The sequence below is a fragment of the Mandrillus leucophaeus genome, unplaced genomic scaffold, assembly GCF_000951045.1.
Source record: "Mandrillus leucophaeus isolate KB7577 unplaced genomic scaffold, Mleu.le_1.0 Scaffold279, whole genome shotgun sequence".
Classification (NCBI taxonomy): domain Eukaryota; kingdom Metazoa; phylum Chordata; class Mammalia; order Primates; family Cercopithecidae; genus Mandrillus; species Mandrillus leucophaeus.
This window is the reverse complement of record NW_012102909.1, coordinates 1,379,642-1,395,778: the sequence shown is the minus strand read 5'-3', so window position 1 is coordinate 1,395,778 and position 16,137 is coordinate 1,379,642. Positions and strand designations below refer to the sequence as shown.

Here is a 16,137-nt window from a genome sequence, read left to right as displayed (position 1 = left end):
TACTATGCAGTCATTAAAAAGGATGAGTTCATGTCCTTTGTAGGGACATGGATGAAGCTGGAAACCATCATTCTCAGCAAACTAACACAAGAACAGAAAACCAAACACCGCAGGTTCTCACTCATAAGTGGGAGTTGAACAATGAGAACACATGGACACAGGGAGGGGAACATTACACACCGGAGCCTGTTGGGGACTGGGGGACAAGGGGAGGGACAGCATTAGGAGAAATACCTAATGTAGATGACGGGTTGATGGGTGCAACAAACCATCATGGCACGTGTATACCTGTGTAACAAACCTGCACGTTCTGCACATGTATCCCAGAACTTAAAGTATAATAATAATTTTTTCAAAAGAGTGGACAAATGAACATGAATACCTTCATTAATTGAAGTATTACTTTAAACCTTTTGGTGCTTTACCAACTAAAGAATATTGGACTGAATGCCAGAAGGCCTGAGGGAGAGTTATCTTTACCAGAAACTATATACTAACTAGTATGAGTTATGATCCTAGGCAAATTCCTTAACCTGTTTGGCTCTTAGTTTCTTTGTAAGAGGTTTAGATGGGACTTGAAACAGCGTTCCATCTGAATAACCCACGGAAGTTTAGAAGTCCACATGCCCGCACCCCTTCTCAGATGCACTGCGTCAGGGTATCCAAAGGTGGGCACGGTCAGCACCAGGCCCTTCCAGGTCAGCAATTTCACTCCCTCAGCGGGGAGCTGGGAGTGAAGACAGGAATTGCATTCATAACAACGTTTACAAGCACCACTTCTCATTTTAGTTTTCACTTCTGAGTTGTGGGTAGGCCTGACAATTTCCAAGTCTATCTTTCATTCAGGGAGTATTCTGGAAGCAGAAGCCTCCTTGCTAATGCTCCTGTCTCAGCAAGGCAAGGAGTTACAGTGACCCAGCAACTAATCAGATAGGCTGTATCATTTTCAGAGTTAAGAGTGTGGACTCTGGAGTTAAACTGGGCTCAGATCCCAATCCCTGCCTTTCAAAGTTGTGTGATCCCAGAGAGTTACTTAACTTGCCTGCACCTTGGTGTTCCTATCTGTAAAATGGAACAGGATGGAAGGCAACTTCTAGGGTTGATATGAGAATCAGATGAATCAATATATCCAAAGTGTTTGGAAAGTGTTGAAACATATTGAGTGCTCTACAAACGCTAGCAATGATCATTATTAGACTATAGACCCAGAACTCCTGAGGACAGGAAGGGGACATGGTAGAGGATAGCATGTAATACTTTCATTAGCCTAATGTCTACGGGCATTGCTGGTTTGCTTTTCTGAGTCTCTGAAGCCAGATATGAGAGAAAATTTGCAGGTGCATTACAAAACTGTAATCCTTTCTGCAACTGCTATCTCAGAAAGATTTAATAAAACTGTGTGTTTTACATCCACCCCCACTGAACAGCCAGGGTAGAGGGATTCCAGTGAACTAGGTGGCCCTTAACTTGCCCAGATGTCTACTTTTTGAGAGCCCCGTTTTTGTTTAAAGCTGCTAGTTAGGAAGTTGTTTCAGCTGCAGAACAAGGCCATTATTTCTGTTATCTCTTTGCTTACGGTGGTGATTCTCAATATTTTACATTTTGCATTTTACTGGATTTTTTGTTTTTGTTTTGAGATGGAATCTTGCTCTGTCACCCAGGCTGGAGTGCAGTGGCATGATCTTGGCTCACTGCAACCTCTGCCTCCCGGGTTCAAGCAATTCTCCTGCCTCTGCCTCCCGAGTAGCTGGGACTACAGGCAGGCACCATCACGCCTGGCTAAATTTTGTATTTTTAGTAGAGACGGGGTTTCACCATGTGGTCCAGGCTGGTCTCAAACTTCTGACCTCAGGTGATCTGCCCAGCTTGGTCTCCCAAATTGCGGGGATTACAGGCATGAGCCACTGCGCCCAGTCACAATTTACTGTTTTTTTTTGTTGTTGTTGTTGTTGTTTGTTTTGTTTTTAAATTTCCCTTCCTGGGTTCATGATTATACCCTGACATGAACTAGCCATTTCTAGTTGTCATGTTAAAAAAATTACACAAATTAAACTTTATTTTCTCCTGTTTTTTTCAATCTGAGAATTTCTCAACATTCTGCAAAATAACTAGACCTCTCTAACGTACAGTTTTGGGCGAAGCTTAATGTAAAAATTTGGTTAACCCTGATAATGGGGGAGAATGCCTTCTGGGTCTTGTTCCTCATGAATTTCTGGAAATTGACACCAAATCTAAAGGGAAGAATGAAGAAAGTCCTAGATCCTAGACTGTTTGTTCTCCAAGCAGACCTCCCCAGCCACTGTCTTGGCACCCAGTCTCATATCCGTTCCCTCTGTGGAAGAATTCAGCCAGCAGAACAGTGGTGAAAAGACATCGAGTTGGAGCCCAACTCAGACCTTAAGGAAGCACCCTTCCTTTAGGAGGAGATGTTAGGAATTTGTCCTTATAGACCTACAAAATGTATGCATAGAACAAGCATCATGCAATATTTTTAAAGGGTGGAAATTAAAATCTCAAGTGCAGCATAGTACAGATAGCAGGGAATATTTACAGAGTGACCAAGTGGTGAATTTTCATGACTGACTAATGAACTTCATTGATATCAGGTATGTGATTGGATCTCAATTCTGATAAAGGAGTTTGCTGGGGTGTGCCAGAGATATAGACATGGTCTTTTCCAAAGTGATCATTTGAAAAAGAGATATCCACGTCTTCAAGCCCATATAAAGGATAGAACCTGCATGGGACAGCTTTACTTACTCCAGCACCTTCCTCCCCCAGGCAAAATGAAAATCCTTGTGAGTATTTGTTTCTGCTTCTTGACACTGTTGTGGTGACTGCTTACAGACAATGCTCGTATCTAATACGCCATGGATTTTGGGAGTCTTAGACAGACACTGTGCATGCTTCTAAGCTTCTGTGATTGAATTAATGATACCTTTGGCAGAAATAGTGTTGAATAAGTCTGACTTTTTTTGTCCTTTGCCTGTTTTGAGATGTTTACTTAAAAGAAAATGCAAAAATACAAAGAAATCTCTAGATAATTTTGATTTGGAGGATGTTTGATAATAATCCTTTATTATGAGCTTCATAGGGAATTTGGGCTATTTAAAACAACTACATTTGCTATCTAAGAGAAAAGTTGTAATTTAAAAATAATATCAGTAGTAGTAATAATAGTACCTCTTATTTCTCAAATGCATACTAAGCCTTAGACTAAGCATTTCACGTGAATAATTTCATCTATTCGTTGCAACAACCCTATGAGTTGAGTAGTATTCTCCCCATTTTACAGATAAGGTGACTGAGAGTCAGAGGACTGTGATTTTCCCAAGCCCATAAATGTGGGATTTAGAATGTAATTTATCCATCTTAATCCCCACTTGCAGGCACTATCATGGCAAACTTAAGCAGCCAGAGTGTCTGCAATGGCCTCCTGTTATGACTAAATTCTCCCTTGGGACAAAACGTTCCTTCTATGGCCACTCCACTCCTCCATCTGATCCCAGCCTCCGTAGTTCCACATTGCAGTGCCCCATGGACAGTGGGCTATGTTCTGACCTAGAATGGATCTCGCTCCCCCAGTCTCTGTCCTTTATTCTCATTCAGCTGCTAAGGGGGAAAGCAAAATGTTAAGTACTTCTTTCTTTCTTTCTTTTTTTTATTATTATACTTTGAGTTCTAGGGTACTAAAGTGTTAAAGATTGTCAGCTTAAAGAGCTCCCTCTCTCAGGGCTGTCTTGATTTTCCAAATTGAGACCTAACCCTGAAGCACAAAATTATTATATAACCATGGTGTATTAACCACAGTGTTGGATGGGAGATCATTTGGGGGCAGAGGACACTCCCCAAGCTCTCTCTAATCATACCATTAAAGTGGTTTGCCCTTCAACTACTTGTTCAAACCACTGTTTTAGACTCATTAAATAGAATATACAGGAGTATCATATGTTGTTAGAGCTGGTCTGTGGTAAGAGAAGATGTATCCCTATGGAAGGTTGAATATCTGCACACAGGTCTCTGTTAGATGCTCTACTCCCAGTCCCCAGAAGAGAAATATTAAGGGTGGGATGGAAAGGGAAGTAGGAAAGTCCCACTGACAGTTCTTAAAAATATCCCCCTTCCCCAAGACTCCTTTCATCAGTAGTTTTCAATGACAGCGCAGTCAACTCTGTACTGATGTAGTTTTCAGTGACAGTACAGTTCACTGATGTTCAGAAGAGAGGGCACAAAACCTGGATTAGCATGTTGGAGCAGACTCCTACAGAACTACAGCAAAATATCAGAACTACCTCAATGTCGGCTCATGACCTGTGGGCCCAGCACTTGTATGATAGTATCACTAAGGCGTGGGTTGTAGGAGAATATGGGGGTTTTCCTTGATGTCAGCCTCAAAAGTTAATTGTACTCTCAAGCATTCTATTTTCATAGTTTCCCTTAGGAACCTGTTGTGTCTTTATTACCCATGATTCATTTTAAATCTGTATTACCCTCTCAGTCTTAAGGGATTAAAGTTTTTGTTTTTGGTGTTTTGTTTTGTTTTGTTTTTTTACAAGAGGACACAATTTGACCACTGTTATCCAAAGCCAGTGTGACTCATACCAGGGTATTTCCATAGTAAAATGAGTCCTTCACTGCTCACCTGTCCCAAGTTTCAAGTTTCTCCTATTATCTAGATGGTGATAATGCTAGAAAGAGTTTGGAATTAGGTGGCAAATGTAGAACCATGTGCCTGGCAAATAGAATGAACTCAATAAATGCCTGTCAAATGAGTGAATGTGTGTGCTTCACACTTTGGAAAGGGAGTGTTCTCACTGTCTCTAGGTGTACATTTTCCAAGATATCTGTGCCTTTCCTGTCCAGTGTTCTCTCCTGTCCCCACCCTCGATGACTACCCTATAGAGAATGGATGTGGTGGGTCTGTTTTTCAGGTGGCATTTCTGGTGGTGCTGGCCAGCTTTGGGATGCAATCTCATGGATATGAGGTGAGTTGGTTCCCTATGGGCTTTATCTCTTAGAGATGTTGGGAGAGGAAAAGGAAAGTACAAGAGAGCCTGAAAGATGGTAGAGAGGCCATATACCTTATTTGGGATGGAATCTCAGAAATAACCAATAATGGACACAATGAGCTTGGCTATTCCTTTCCAACCACAATACCTTCGCAAATGTAAGCCATTGCTTTAAAATTTAGTCAGTCTCATTTCTCCTGTGATATCACTGCTTCTCCCATATATAATATAGTAAACTCTAAGGAAAAGCTTTGCATTCTTATGGCATCACAAGCTTTTGGATTGGGACCCCAGTGGAGAGTTTTAGTTTTTAATCCCTTGTTCATAGCAGGCAGAGGCTTCGTTTTGTTGAAAGAGTTGCCTTTCAAATGTATAAGATTTATGGAAAAACATTTTGTCTTTCTTTTCAATCTAGGTTTTTAACATCATCAGCCCAAGGAGCAATGGTGACAATGTTCAGGAGACAGTGACAATTGACAATGAAAAAAATACCGCCATCGTCAACATCCATGCAGGATCATGCTCTTCTACCACAATTTTTGACTATAAACATGTAAGCAGCAAATGAATTTTCATATTCTTCAGGACTAGTTTTCTAAAGAGCAGAGAGATCTATCTATCTATCTATCTATCTATCTATCTATCTATCTATCTGGCATCATACGTACTTGAATTCTTAGATTTAACCTTGTAATTCTTTAAGAATTCCTCACTTTCACTTTTCTTTTTAAATAATCAAGCAATTGGTTAAAAAACAAAACCATTTTGAAGAAAAACATATGACAGGAAACACAGGCATTTGCTTGACCTTTTCAGGTAGAAATTGAAAGAGTGATGCTATTATCCCACTACAGGCTCAGAAAATACAGAGAAGAGTAACCAAAGTTCAAAGCAAAGCCCGGCATGCAGACACTCAAACACATTTGTTGAGTGAATAAATGAATGAATAGTGCTTCTAACACAGAACATCATGCAGAAAAAGAACACTTGGTCGGACACAGTGGCTCATGCCTGTAATCCCAGCACTTTGGGAGTCTGAGGCAGGAGAATCTCTTGAGCCCAGGAGTTGGAGACTGGCCTGGGCAATATGGCGAGATCTGATCTCTACCAAAAATACAAAAATTAGCTGGGTGTGATAGTGCATGCCTGTGGTCCCACCTACTCGGGAAGCTGAGGTGGGAAGATTGCTGGAGCCCAGGAAGTTAAGGCTGCAGTGAGCTGAGATTGCACCACTGCACTCCAGCCTGGGTGACAGAACGAGATCCTGTCTCAAAAATAAATAAATAAATAAATAAAAAAGATAATAAAAAGAACAATCAAAAAGCAATCACAACATAGCAGAAATCCAGAGCAACTGTACACATTTAATTATGTACATAGGATAGGCAATAACTCGTACTTTTTCTGTAAGAAAGTAAGTTTGCTGTCTAAAAGCGCTAAGCTATTTTCAAGTGTTAGATACTAGCATTAACAATAAGTCACAGAAACCTGCTTTGAAAACTTATCCTTCATCATTTATTTATTCATTTGTTTTCCATTTGTTCTGCCAACCAATTGTGAACCTGCTTCTACCCAGGTTCCGAAATACGCACTACGGATATAAGTAGGTTCCAGCTCATCTCACTAGACTTTTGAACATGCTCTCTGTCCCTTTTCTTCTAGAAATGTCTTCACATTCCTCTTTTCCATTGGTGTTGGCAGTTCAATGACACATTTGAAAGTATAGAGTCATTAGAAGATGTGGTTTAAAAGGAAGTGGCACTGAAATTGTTTTTAAGCAACTGTCATGGAAATCCCAAAGCTGTCTTTTAAAAAAATAGAGTAGTGAGGACTTGCTTTAAGCTTCTTCCATTATCACTAGGCTCAGCCTCTGTCTATTTTTGAATTTTAGGAACAGACAATTTGTGAGAATTGAAAAATAGGAACCAGAAAGATTTCTATTAGATATAGCTTTCTAGGGTATATCATTATTTGGAACTCTCTAGAGACAATTTTCACTCCAGGTGAAGACTCAGTGGCCTTAGGTCCCTTCTGGCCCCAGGGTCTTCACCCTCCATTGCTCTTTCAATCCCACCTTATTCCAACCCATCTCTATCCAGCCAGCTTGGGTTTGAGGTGGAGAAGGGATGAAGAAAACTGGACAGGAAGAAAAGATGGTAAATGAGGAGAGGATAGATGAGACATGTGTGTGGGGGTGCATGAGTGTGGGTGTCGGTATGCTTATGAGAGTTTCTAAAGCAGCACTGTCTAATAGAACTTTCTGCAGTGCTGGAAGTGTTCTAGATTTGTGTTTCCAATAGGGAAGCCACCAGCCCTTGTGGTTATTGAGTACTCAAAATGTGTAATGGAAGAAGTTCATTTTAAATTTTATCTAATTTGAATTTAAATTTAGATAGTGGCATACAGCTAAAAACTATGATATTGGACAGCACAGTTCTAAAGAACATTCTATTTATCCCAAATTGGGGAGGAAGCAGAATAAAATTAATGGAAAGAGGCCAGATGCAGTAGCTTATGCCTGTAATCTCAGCACTTTGGGAGCCCAAGGTGGGTGGATCACTTGAGATCAGGAGTTCGAGACCAGTCTGGCTAACATGGTGAAACTCCATCTCTACTAAACACACAAAATTAGCTGGGTGTGGTGGTGCACACCTGTAGTCCCAGCTACTCTGGAGGCTGGGGCAGAAGAGTCGCTTGAACCAGGGAGGTGGAGGCTTCAGTGAACTGAGATTGCACCACTGCACTCCAGCCTGGGCAACAGAGTGAGAGTCAGTCTCAAATAATAATAATAATAATAATAATAATAATAATAGAAAGAGACAGGGAAGTGCTTCTTCTCAATCTTTCAAACCTCAAACTGCAGACCCTGGTTCCATAACATGAAAAGCAGAATACAGTCATGGGTTTGCACAAATTTCAAAGGGGTAGAAATGACAAGAAGAAAAATGAAAATGTTATGTAAAATAAGTCAAGTAGATAAAGTTGATTGCAGGTTGGAAAGCAATCCCATCATATATTCAAGTCTTTCTTCCAAGGTTCAGACATCATCTTTACCAAGTTCAGATTCAGGGAACTGGGGAGGATCAGTAACTGTACTCTTGCTGCCTCAGGGCTACATTGCATCCAGGGTGCTCTCCCAAGGAGCCTGCTTTATCCTGAAGATGGACCTTCAGAACACCCCTCCTCTGAACAATCTTCAACGATACATCTATGAGAAACAGGTAACTCTGGGGCACTCTTGAGTATTCTCTATTCTTAAGCCAGGCAATACTGGTATTTATGGAGAAATGAAGAGAGTGAGGGAGAAGATCATACTATCATGCCTTACCGTAAATATGATACTCAACTTATTAAAGTTATTAAAGTGTTTTAACTTTTATTTTATTATTTTTTAAGAGCAGGAGCAAATCTCAGCTTGATTTCCACCACATAGTCCTAAATACAAGAACTTATAATAAATTCCAGTGACATAGCTAGGACTGATCAGCTTATCTTCTCAGAGTAGGGCTATGAGAAATGGTGATTGGAAGAATAATAAGAGAAGTTCTAATATTCAATGACACAAAGATGCAAAGAAATAATACAGTATAGTGAACATATACAAACACTGCACTTCAGCTAGAGACCCAAGGTTTAAGTCTCCCTCCACAACTTCTTATAGGTGCCACCTTTGACATGTGACTTACCTTCTTTGGGCTTCATTGCCACCAGAGGTAAAATAACACTGGTAATTACTAATGAGGCTACTTCACTGATAGAGTGCTCAAAAAGAGATGATGCCTTGAGATCCCTAACTTCTTTCTGTTTAATAATCTGAAACAGAAAAATCATCACAATTTAGAATAAGGTACACCAATTTTGGTCAATTTATTTTATGTTGTTTTCTGTTATACCGATCTAGGCTCTGGACAACATATTCTCCAACAAATACACCTGGGTCAAGTACAACCCTCTGGAGTCTCTGATCAAAGACATCGATTGGTTCCTGCTTGGGTCACCCATTGAGAAACTCTGCAAACATATCCCCTTGTATAAAGGGGAAGTGGTTGAAAACACACGTGAGTACCAATAAATCATTCATTCACCAAATATTTTCTGAAAGCTACTATGTGCCAGGTGCTCTGCTGAGTGCCATGTGAAATGCAAATAAATGGAAACAGTACTCAGTTCAGTTTGTTTTGGGAATTCATTACATGCCATGTGTTTAAATTGTGCTAAATGTTAGGAATACAGAAATGAATTAAACTGTCTCCAAGGAACATATAATCTAGTGAAGAAGCTGACAAGTGAAAAGAGAGGATGGAATAAAGGATTCCTGGGTGCCAATGAAAAACATACTCGATTCTTGTTTACTTTCATATGTAAGAATTTCGAGTAGTAAAAAGTCTTCTGGGCCCTTAGAATAGCATCTTTTGGAAGATAATAAGAAGGAAGTCACTAAGAAATGCTCTCAGCATCTAGAATAGAATTGGTGCAGGAAAGAGGAGGCAAAGTGAACTTACAGACAGGGAGTAAAAACCCTGATTCATCTGGGTAACATATGCCACTGCAGATATTACTATCATTTTTATACAAAGTTTCTAAACATGACAGAGCAGCCAGAGTGAAAGAGGCCGGGCCAGCTGATGATGAACACAACAAAGGAAATTTCTCAGAGTAGTGGAAGGTAGATAAAGAAGAGTTCATGTTTATTATACATCTACTGCCCAGAAAAAAATTTTAAGTGCTCATTCATAAAGCAAATAAAGGCACACAGGTATGCCATTGATACAGAATGGCATAATATCACTGGGATTGAGCCAACCAGCACTTCCAAAAGTTGTCAGTTTTATTTAAGCAAATATGTTATTATTCTAATAATTCCAATAATATATTTTTTAATGCTCTTTCTTTGAAAAATTTCCCCTTTTCCAGATAATGTCGGTGCTGGAGACTGTGCAAAGGCTGGGTTCCTGGGCATCTGGGGAATTTCAATCTGTGCAGACACTCATGTTTAGGATGATCAGCCCTCTTGTTTTATCTTTTCAAAGAAATACATACTTGGTTTACACTCAAAAGTCAAATTAAATTCTTTCCCAATGCCCCAACTAATTTTGAGATTCAGTCAGAAAACATAAATGCTGTATTTACAGATTTTTTTGGTGTTTGTTGCTTTTTGAAAGCAGCAAAGGGAATACAAGCAATGTCTATGTCACTATACAGAAGAAATAAAATTGCCAGAATTTTAAATAAGGTGCATAATGTGTGAAAATTCCCAGATAACACCACTGGGTCACATGTGGACTAGTCAGCTGGGGTCGAACTTCCATTTCTGCATCTGCCGTCTGGACCAGCTTCCCATCTAACCATCCAAATATATGGGGGCAACTGGGTAGAGCAGAAGCTCACATAGTGGTGGCATTGACCTGGCCAGGGGAGGGACATGGCATACCCTTATCGAACAACTTGAATGCTCAGGTGAAGGCTTTTAGGGCCATTCATATGAGTTAAAATGTCTTTTAACTCATCAAAGCAGTAGACTCAACCTGAATAAACATTATTATAATATGTGTTGTCCTGGAGTGAGAAAGGAGAAAGGGAGAGAGGAAGGAGCACCTAACACCCAGGAAAAGATGCACCATACTGAAGATCGTAATAGGAGTGAAAACGTAACTAGAAAAGCCAAGTCAATATATAGCAGAAAAGCAACTTCCGATGTTTCAAATAAATTGCACATTGTGTACAAATTTCAGATCGTGAAACTGGGTCACACATGAACGGTCGGCTGAATGCAAATTCAGAGCAAAGAGGAATTACTTTAATAACAATTTATTCTCTTGCGGCAGACTTCTGGGATTCCAGCTGCAGAGACCCCTGGCCTTTGCGTTTGAGCTGACATGGGACTCTCACTAGAGATTAGATGGAGAAAGGGCTTCAGCAGGCACGGAGCTGGAGGCTTTGTCTGTGAGACAGCTCTGCGGGAGCACTCATCCCCCAGGGCTCCTTGTCTCCCTCTGAGAGGCTCTGGCCCCCTATAACCACCAGAATGGGAGAAGAAGGGCTTCCCCGTGGGATTAGGGCATATCTGTCCCGCAGGCCCACCTGCCTGCCAGTCCCTCCCAGGATTCCTGCCCGGCCACTCCACAGGAGTGTGTACACAGTGCAGCCTCAGCTGCTCATCCCGGGTGCTTTGCTCCACTTGAGTGCATTCCGGCAGCCTGGGAGCTGTTTGGATCCCCCCAGTGCACACAGATCCCAGGGTCCAAGGGAGGGAGCTGTGAGCAGGTCCGTACTTTCCAGGGCTACGGTCTGTAGCTCCGGAGTGCCGGGTGCTTCAGCAGAAGAGGAGCCCAAACTCTCAGAAAACTCTCAGAGAGGGGTGAGCCGCACAGGTTCGTGGGCTGGTGTGGAACCTAGGCGTGCCTCCCTCTGCAGAGCTGGTCCAGTAAGGGTGAGGCCTGTCTCCCTGCTGGACCTCTGCCTGAAGGAGCCCCACGACCTGGAACACCTAACAACAACAAAAAGTCGCGGCCACAGTGCCAGTGATCAGGGGTCCTTCCCCCCAAAACCCAGGAGGGGACCTGGTGAGGGGTTACCCCTCTCATCCTTGCACCACAGAGCACGGCCTCAGAGGCCCGGATACACCAACGAGCCACGTGGCAGAATGAGAGCCTAGCTACCGCCCATTGCTCTCAGGCGCCGTCTACTGGATTTCAGCCCAAACTACAACACGAAAAACTGCTAATTTTCCTTCCTGCCAGGCTGAGGACTAGAATTCAACAGACTGTTTAGAGCCTTAGCACTCTGAAAACTTCCAGAAATGAAGCCACTGACTATATTCAGTTTACACCAAAGTTAAAGGAATACCAACCCTCCCAGATGAGAAAGAACCAGTGCAAGAACTGTAGCAATTAAAACCAGAGTGTCCCCTTACTTCCAAATGAGCGCACTAGCTCAGCAGCAATTGTTCCTAACCAATCTGAAATGACGGGCATGGAATTCAGAATCTGAATAGCAATGAAGCTTATAAATATCCAGGAGAAAACTGAAATCCAATCCAAGGAAACCAAGCAATCCAGTGAAATGGTTTAAGAGCTGAAAGATGAAATAGCAATTTTACAAAAGACCCAACCTGAGCTTGTTGAGTTGAAAAAAGAATTTCATAATACAATCAGAAGTATTAACAGCAGAATAGACCAAGCTGAGGAAAGAATCTCAGAGCTCGAAGCCTGGTTCTTTGAATCAACTTAGACAAAAATAAAGAAAAAAGAGCTTTAAGAAATGAACACAATCTCCCAGAAATACGCGATTATGTAAAGAGACCAAATCCATGACTCATTATCATCCCTGAGAGAGAAGGAGAGAGAATAAGCAACTTGGAAAATATATTTGGGGACATAGCTCACAAAAATTTTCCTAATCTCTCTAGAGAGGTTGACATGTAAATTCAAGAAATACAGAAGACCTTGGCCAGATAATGTACAAGATGACCATCCCCAAGGCACATAGTCATCAGATTCACCATGGTCAATGCAAAAGAAAAAAATCTTAGACAGCTAGGGAGAAGGGTCAAGTCACATGCAGAAGGACTGTCATTAGGCTGGCAGTGGACGTCTCAGCAGAAACCTGACAAGCCAGAAGAGATGCAGGTGTTGGGTGGGGGGGTTGTCTATTTTTGTCATCCTTAAAGAAATTCCAACCAAGAATCTCATACACTACCAAACTAAGCTTCATAAGTGAAGGAGAAATAAAACCCTTGTCAGACAAGCAAATGCTGAAGGAATTAGTTTCAACTAGACCAGCCTAACAAGAGGTCCTAAGGGAGTGCTGAATATGGACTCAAAAGAATAACACCTGCCACCACAAATACTCACTTAAGCACATAGCCCACAAACACTATAGGCAATTACACAGTAAGTCTACATAACAACACAATGACAGGTTCAAAATCTCACACATCAATACTAACCCCAAGTGTAAAGGGGCTAAATGCCCCACTTAAAAGACACAGAGAGTCAAGCTTGATAAAAAGACAAGACCCAATCATCCACTATTTTCAAGAGCTCTATGTTACATGTAATGACACCCACAGACTCAAAGTAAAGAGTTGGAGAAAGATTTATCATGCAAATAGAAAACAAAAAAGAGCAGGATTCACTAGTTTCATATCAGATAAAACAGACTTTAAACCCTTAATAATTAAGAAGGACAAAGAAGGGTATTGCCTGGACCACAGAAGGCTTATTGGAAAAAAGGAAGGGTATTACATAATGACAAAGGGTACAATCCAACAAAAAGTTTTAACTATTCTAAATATATACACACCCAACATTGGAGCACCCAGATTTATAAAACAAGTTCTTCTTGATCTACAAGAAGACTTAGACAGTCACACAACACTAGTGGGAGACTTTCACATCCTACTTACAGATCATTGAGACAGAAAACTAACAAAGGAACTTTGGACTTAAACTTGATACTTGACCAATTGGACCTAATAGATATCCACAGAAAACTTTACCCAACAAAGACAGAATATACATTCTTCTTATTTGCACATGGAACACATTCCAAGATCAACCACATGCTAGGTAGGCAAGACAGTCTCAATAAATTTAAAAAAATTGAAATCATACGAACCTTAATATCAGACCACAGTGCAATTAAAAAGAAATCGATATCAAGAAGATCTTTCAAAACTACATAAATATGTGAAAATTAAACAACTTGCTCCTGAATAACTCTTGCGTGAACATCAAAATTCAGGAGGAAATAAACAATTCTTTGAAATTACTAAAAATGGAGATATACCTTACCAAAATCTCTGGGGTACAGCTAAAGCATTGTTAAGAGGAAAGTTTATAGCACTAAATCCCTTAATAAAGAAGTTAGGAAGATCTCAAATTAGCAATCTAACCTTGCACCTAAAAGAACTAGACAGAAAAGAACAAACCAACCCCAAAGCTAGTAGAAGAAAAGAAGTCACTAAAGTTAGAGAAGAATGGAATGAAATTGAGATGCAAAATCCATACAAAAGATCAAATGAAAACAATAGTTGTTTCTTTGAAAGAATAAATACAATTCATAGACCCATCTAGCTAGATGAATAAAAAAGAAAGAAGATCCAAATAAACACAATCAGAAATGACAAAGGTGGTGTTACAATTGATCCACAGAAATACTTATCCTCAGAGACTACTATGAACATACACAAATTAGAAAATATAGAGGAAATGGATAAATTCCTGAAAACACAAAATCTCCCAAGATTGAATAGATGTGAAAATCCTTAACAAAATATTAAAAAGCCAAATCCAGCAGCACATCAAAAAGTTAATGTATCATGATCAAGTAGGCTTCATTCCAGGAATGCAAACCTGGTTCAACATAGGCAAATCAATACATATGATTCACCACATAAACAGAATTGAAAGCAAAACCTACATAGTCATCTCAATAGAGGCAGAAAAAGCTATCGATAAAAATTCAACATCTATCAAGGGACCATACCTCAAAATAATAAGAACCATCTATGACAAATCCATATCCAGCATCATACTGGATGGGCAAAAGCTTGAGTCATTCCTCTTAAGAACAGGAACAAGGCAAGGATACCTACTCTCACCACTCCTATTCAAGGTAGTACTCTAAGTACTAGTCAGAGAAATTAGGCAAGAGAAAGAAATAAAAGGCATCCAAATAGGAAAAGAAGTCAAACTATCTCTCTTTGCTGATGATACATTTGTATACCAAGAAAATCCTAAAGACTCTGTCAAAAGACTCCTAAAACTGATGAATAATTTCAGTAAAGTTTCAGGATACAAAATAAATGTACAAAAATTAGTAGCATTTCTATACACCAACAGTGTCCAGGCTGAGAGTAAAATCAAGAACACAAACTCTCTTAAATAGCCACAAACAAAATGATATATCTAGGAATACAGTTTTCACTAAGGAGGAGAAAGATCTGTACAAGGCTTAAAGAAATCATAGGTGACACAAAAAAATGGAAAAAAATCCATGACCATGGATTAGAAAAATTAATATTGTTAAAATGGCCATACTGCCCAAAGCAATATACAGATTCAATGCTACTCTTATAAAACTGCCAATGTCATTCTTTATAGAATTAGAAAAAAACTATTCTAAAATTCATATGGAACAAAAAAGAGCCCAAACAGCCACAGCAATCCTAAAGCAAACAAAACAAAACAAAACAAATGAACAAACAAAAAACAAAGCTGAAGACATCACACTACCAGACTTCAAGCTACACTACAAAGCTACAGTAACCAAAACAGCATGGTACTGGTACAAAAACAGACACATAGACCAATGGAACAGGTTACAGAACCCAGAAATTAAGTCACATACCTACAACCATTTGATCTCCAACAAGCTGACAAAAATAAGCAATGGGGTAAGGATTCCCTACTCAATAAATGGTGCTGGGATAACAGGCGAGGCATATGCAGAAGACTGAAGCTGGACCCCTACCTCTCACCATATTCAAAAATTAACTCAAAATGGATCAAAGACCTCAAAGACCTCAAACTATAAAAATCCTAGAAGACAACCTAGGAAATACAACATTAACCTCGGCAACATTAGCCTTGGCAAAGAAGTGGGATCTAATTAAAGAGCCCCTGTACAGCAAATAAAACTATTAACACAGTAAACAGACAACCTACAGAATAAGAGAAAACATTCTCAAACCATGGATCTGACGAAGGCAAAATATCTGTCCAGAATCTTTAGGGACCTTAAACAAATCAACAAGTGACAAACAAATAACACCATTAAAAACAGGCAAAGGAGATCAACTGATACTTCTTAAAAGAAGACATTCAAGTGACCAACAAACATATGAAAAATTAGCATCACTAATAATCAGAGAAACACCAATAAAACTACTAAGAGATACTATTTCACACCAGTGAGAATGGCTATTATCAAAAAGTAAAAAAATCCACAGATGTTGGTGAGGCTGTGGAGAAAGAGGAACACTTATACACTGTTGGTGGGAATGCAATTTAGTTCAGCCACTGGAAATCAGTCTGGAGATTTCTCAAAGAACTTAAAAAACAGATACCATTTGACCCAGCAATTTCATTACTGAGTATATACTCAGTGGAAAATAAATCATTCT

The 16,137-nt window shown here is 40.0% G+C and overlaps 1 protein-coding gene across 1 annotated transcript; it reads left to right on the top strand.

Annotated features, from left to right (window-relative positions):
• The first annotated feature begins 2,683 nt into the window (after positions 1 to 2,683).
• GKN2 (gastrokine 2) lies at positions 2,684 to 10,142 on the top strand. The gene is made up of 6 exons (XM_011985002.1): positions 2,684 to 2,798; positions 4,932 to 4,985; positions 5,425 to 5,562; positions 8,120 to 8,230; positions 8,911 to 9,067; positions 9,924 to 10,142. Exons 1-6 carry the CDS (start codon positions 2,742 to 2,744, stop codon positions 10,004 to 10,006), a joined length of 600 nt encoding a protein of 199 aa, XP_011840392.1. The 5' UTR covers positions 2,684 to 2,741; the 3' UTR covers positions 10,007 to 10,142.
• The last annotated feature ends 5,995 nt before the right edge of the window (positions 10,143 to 16,137 follow it).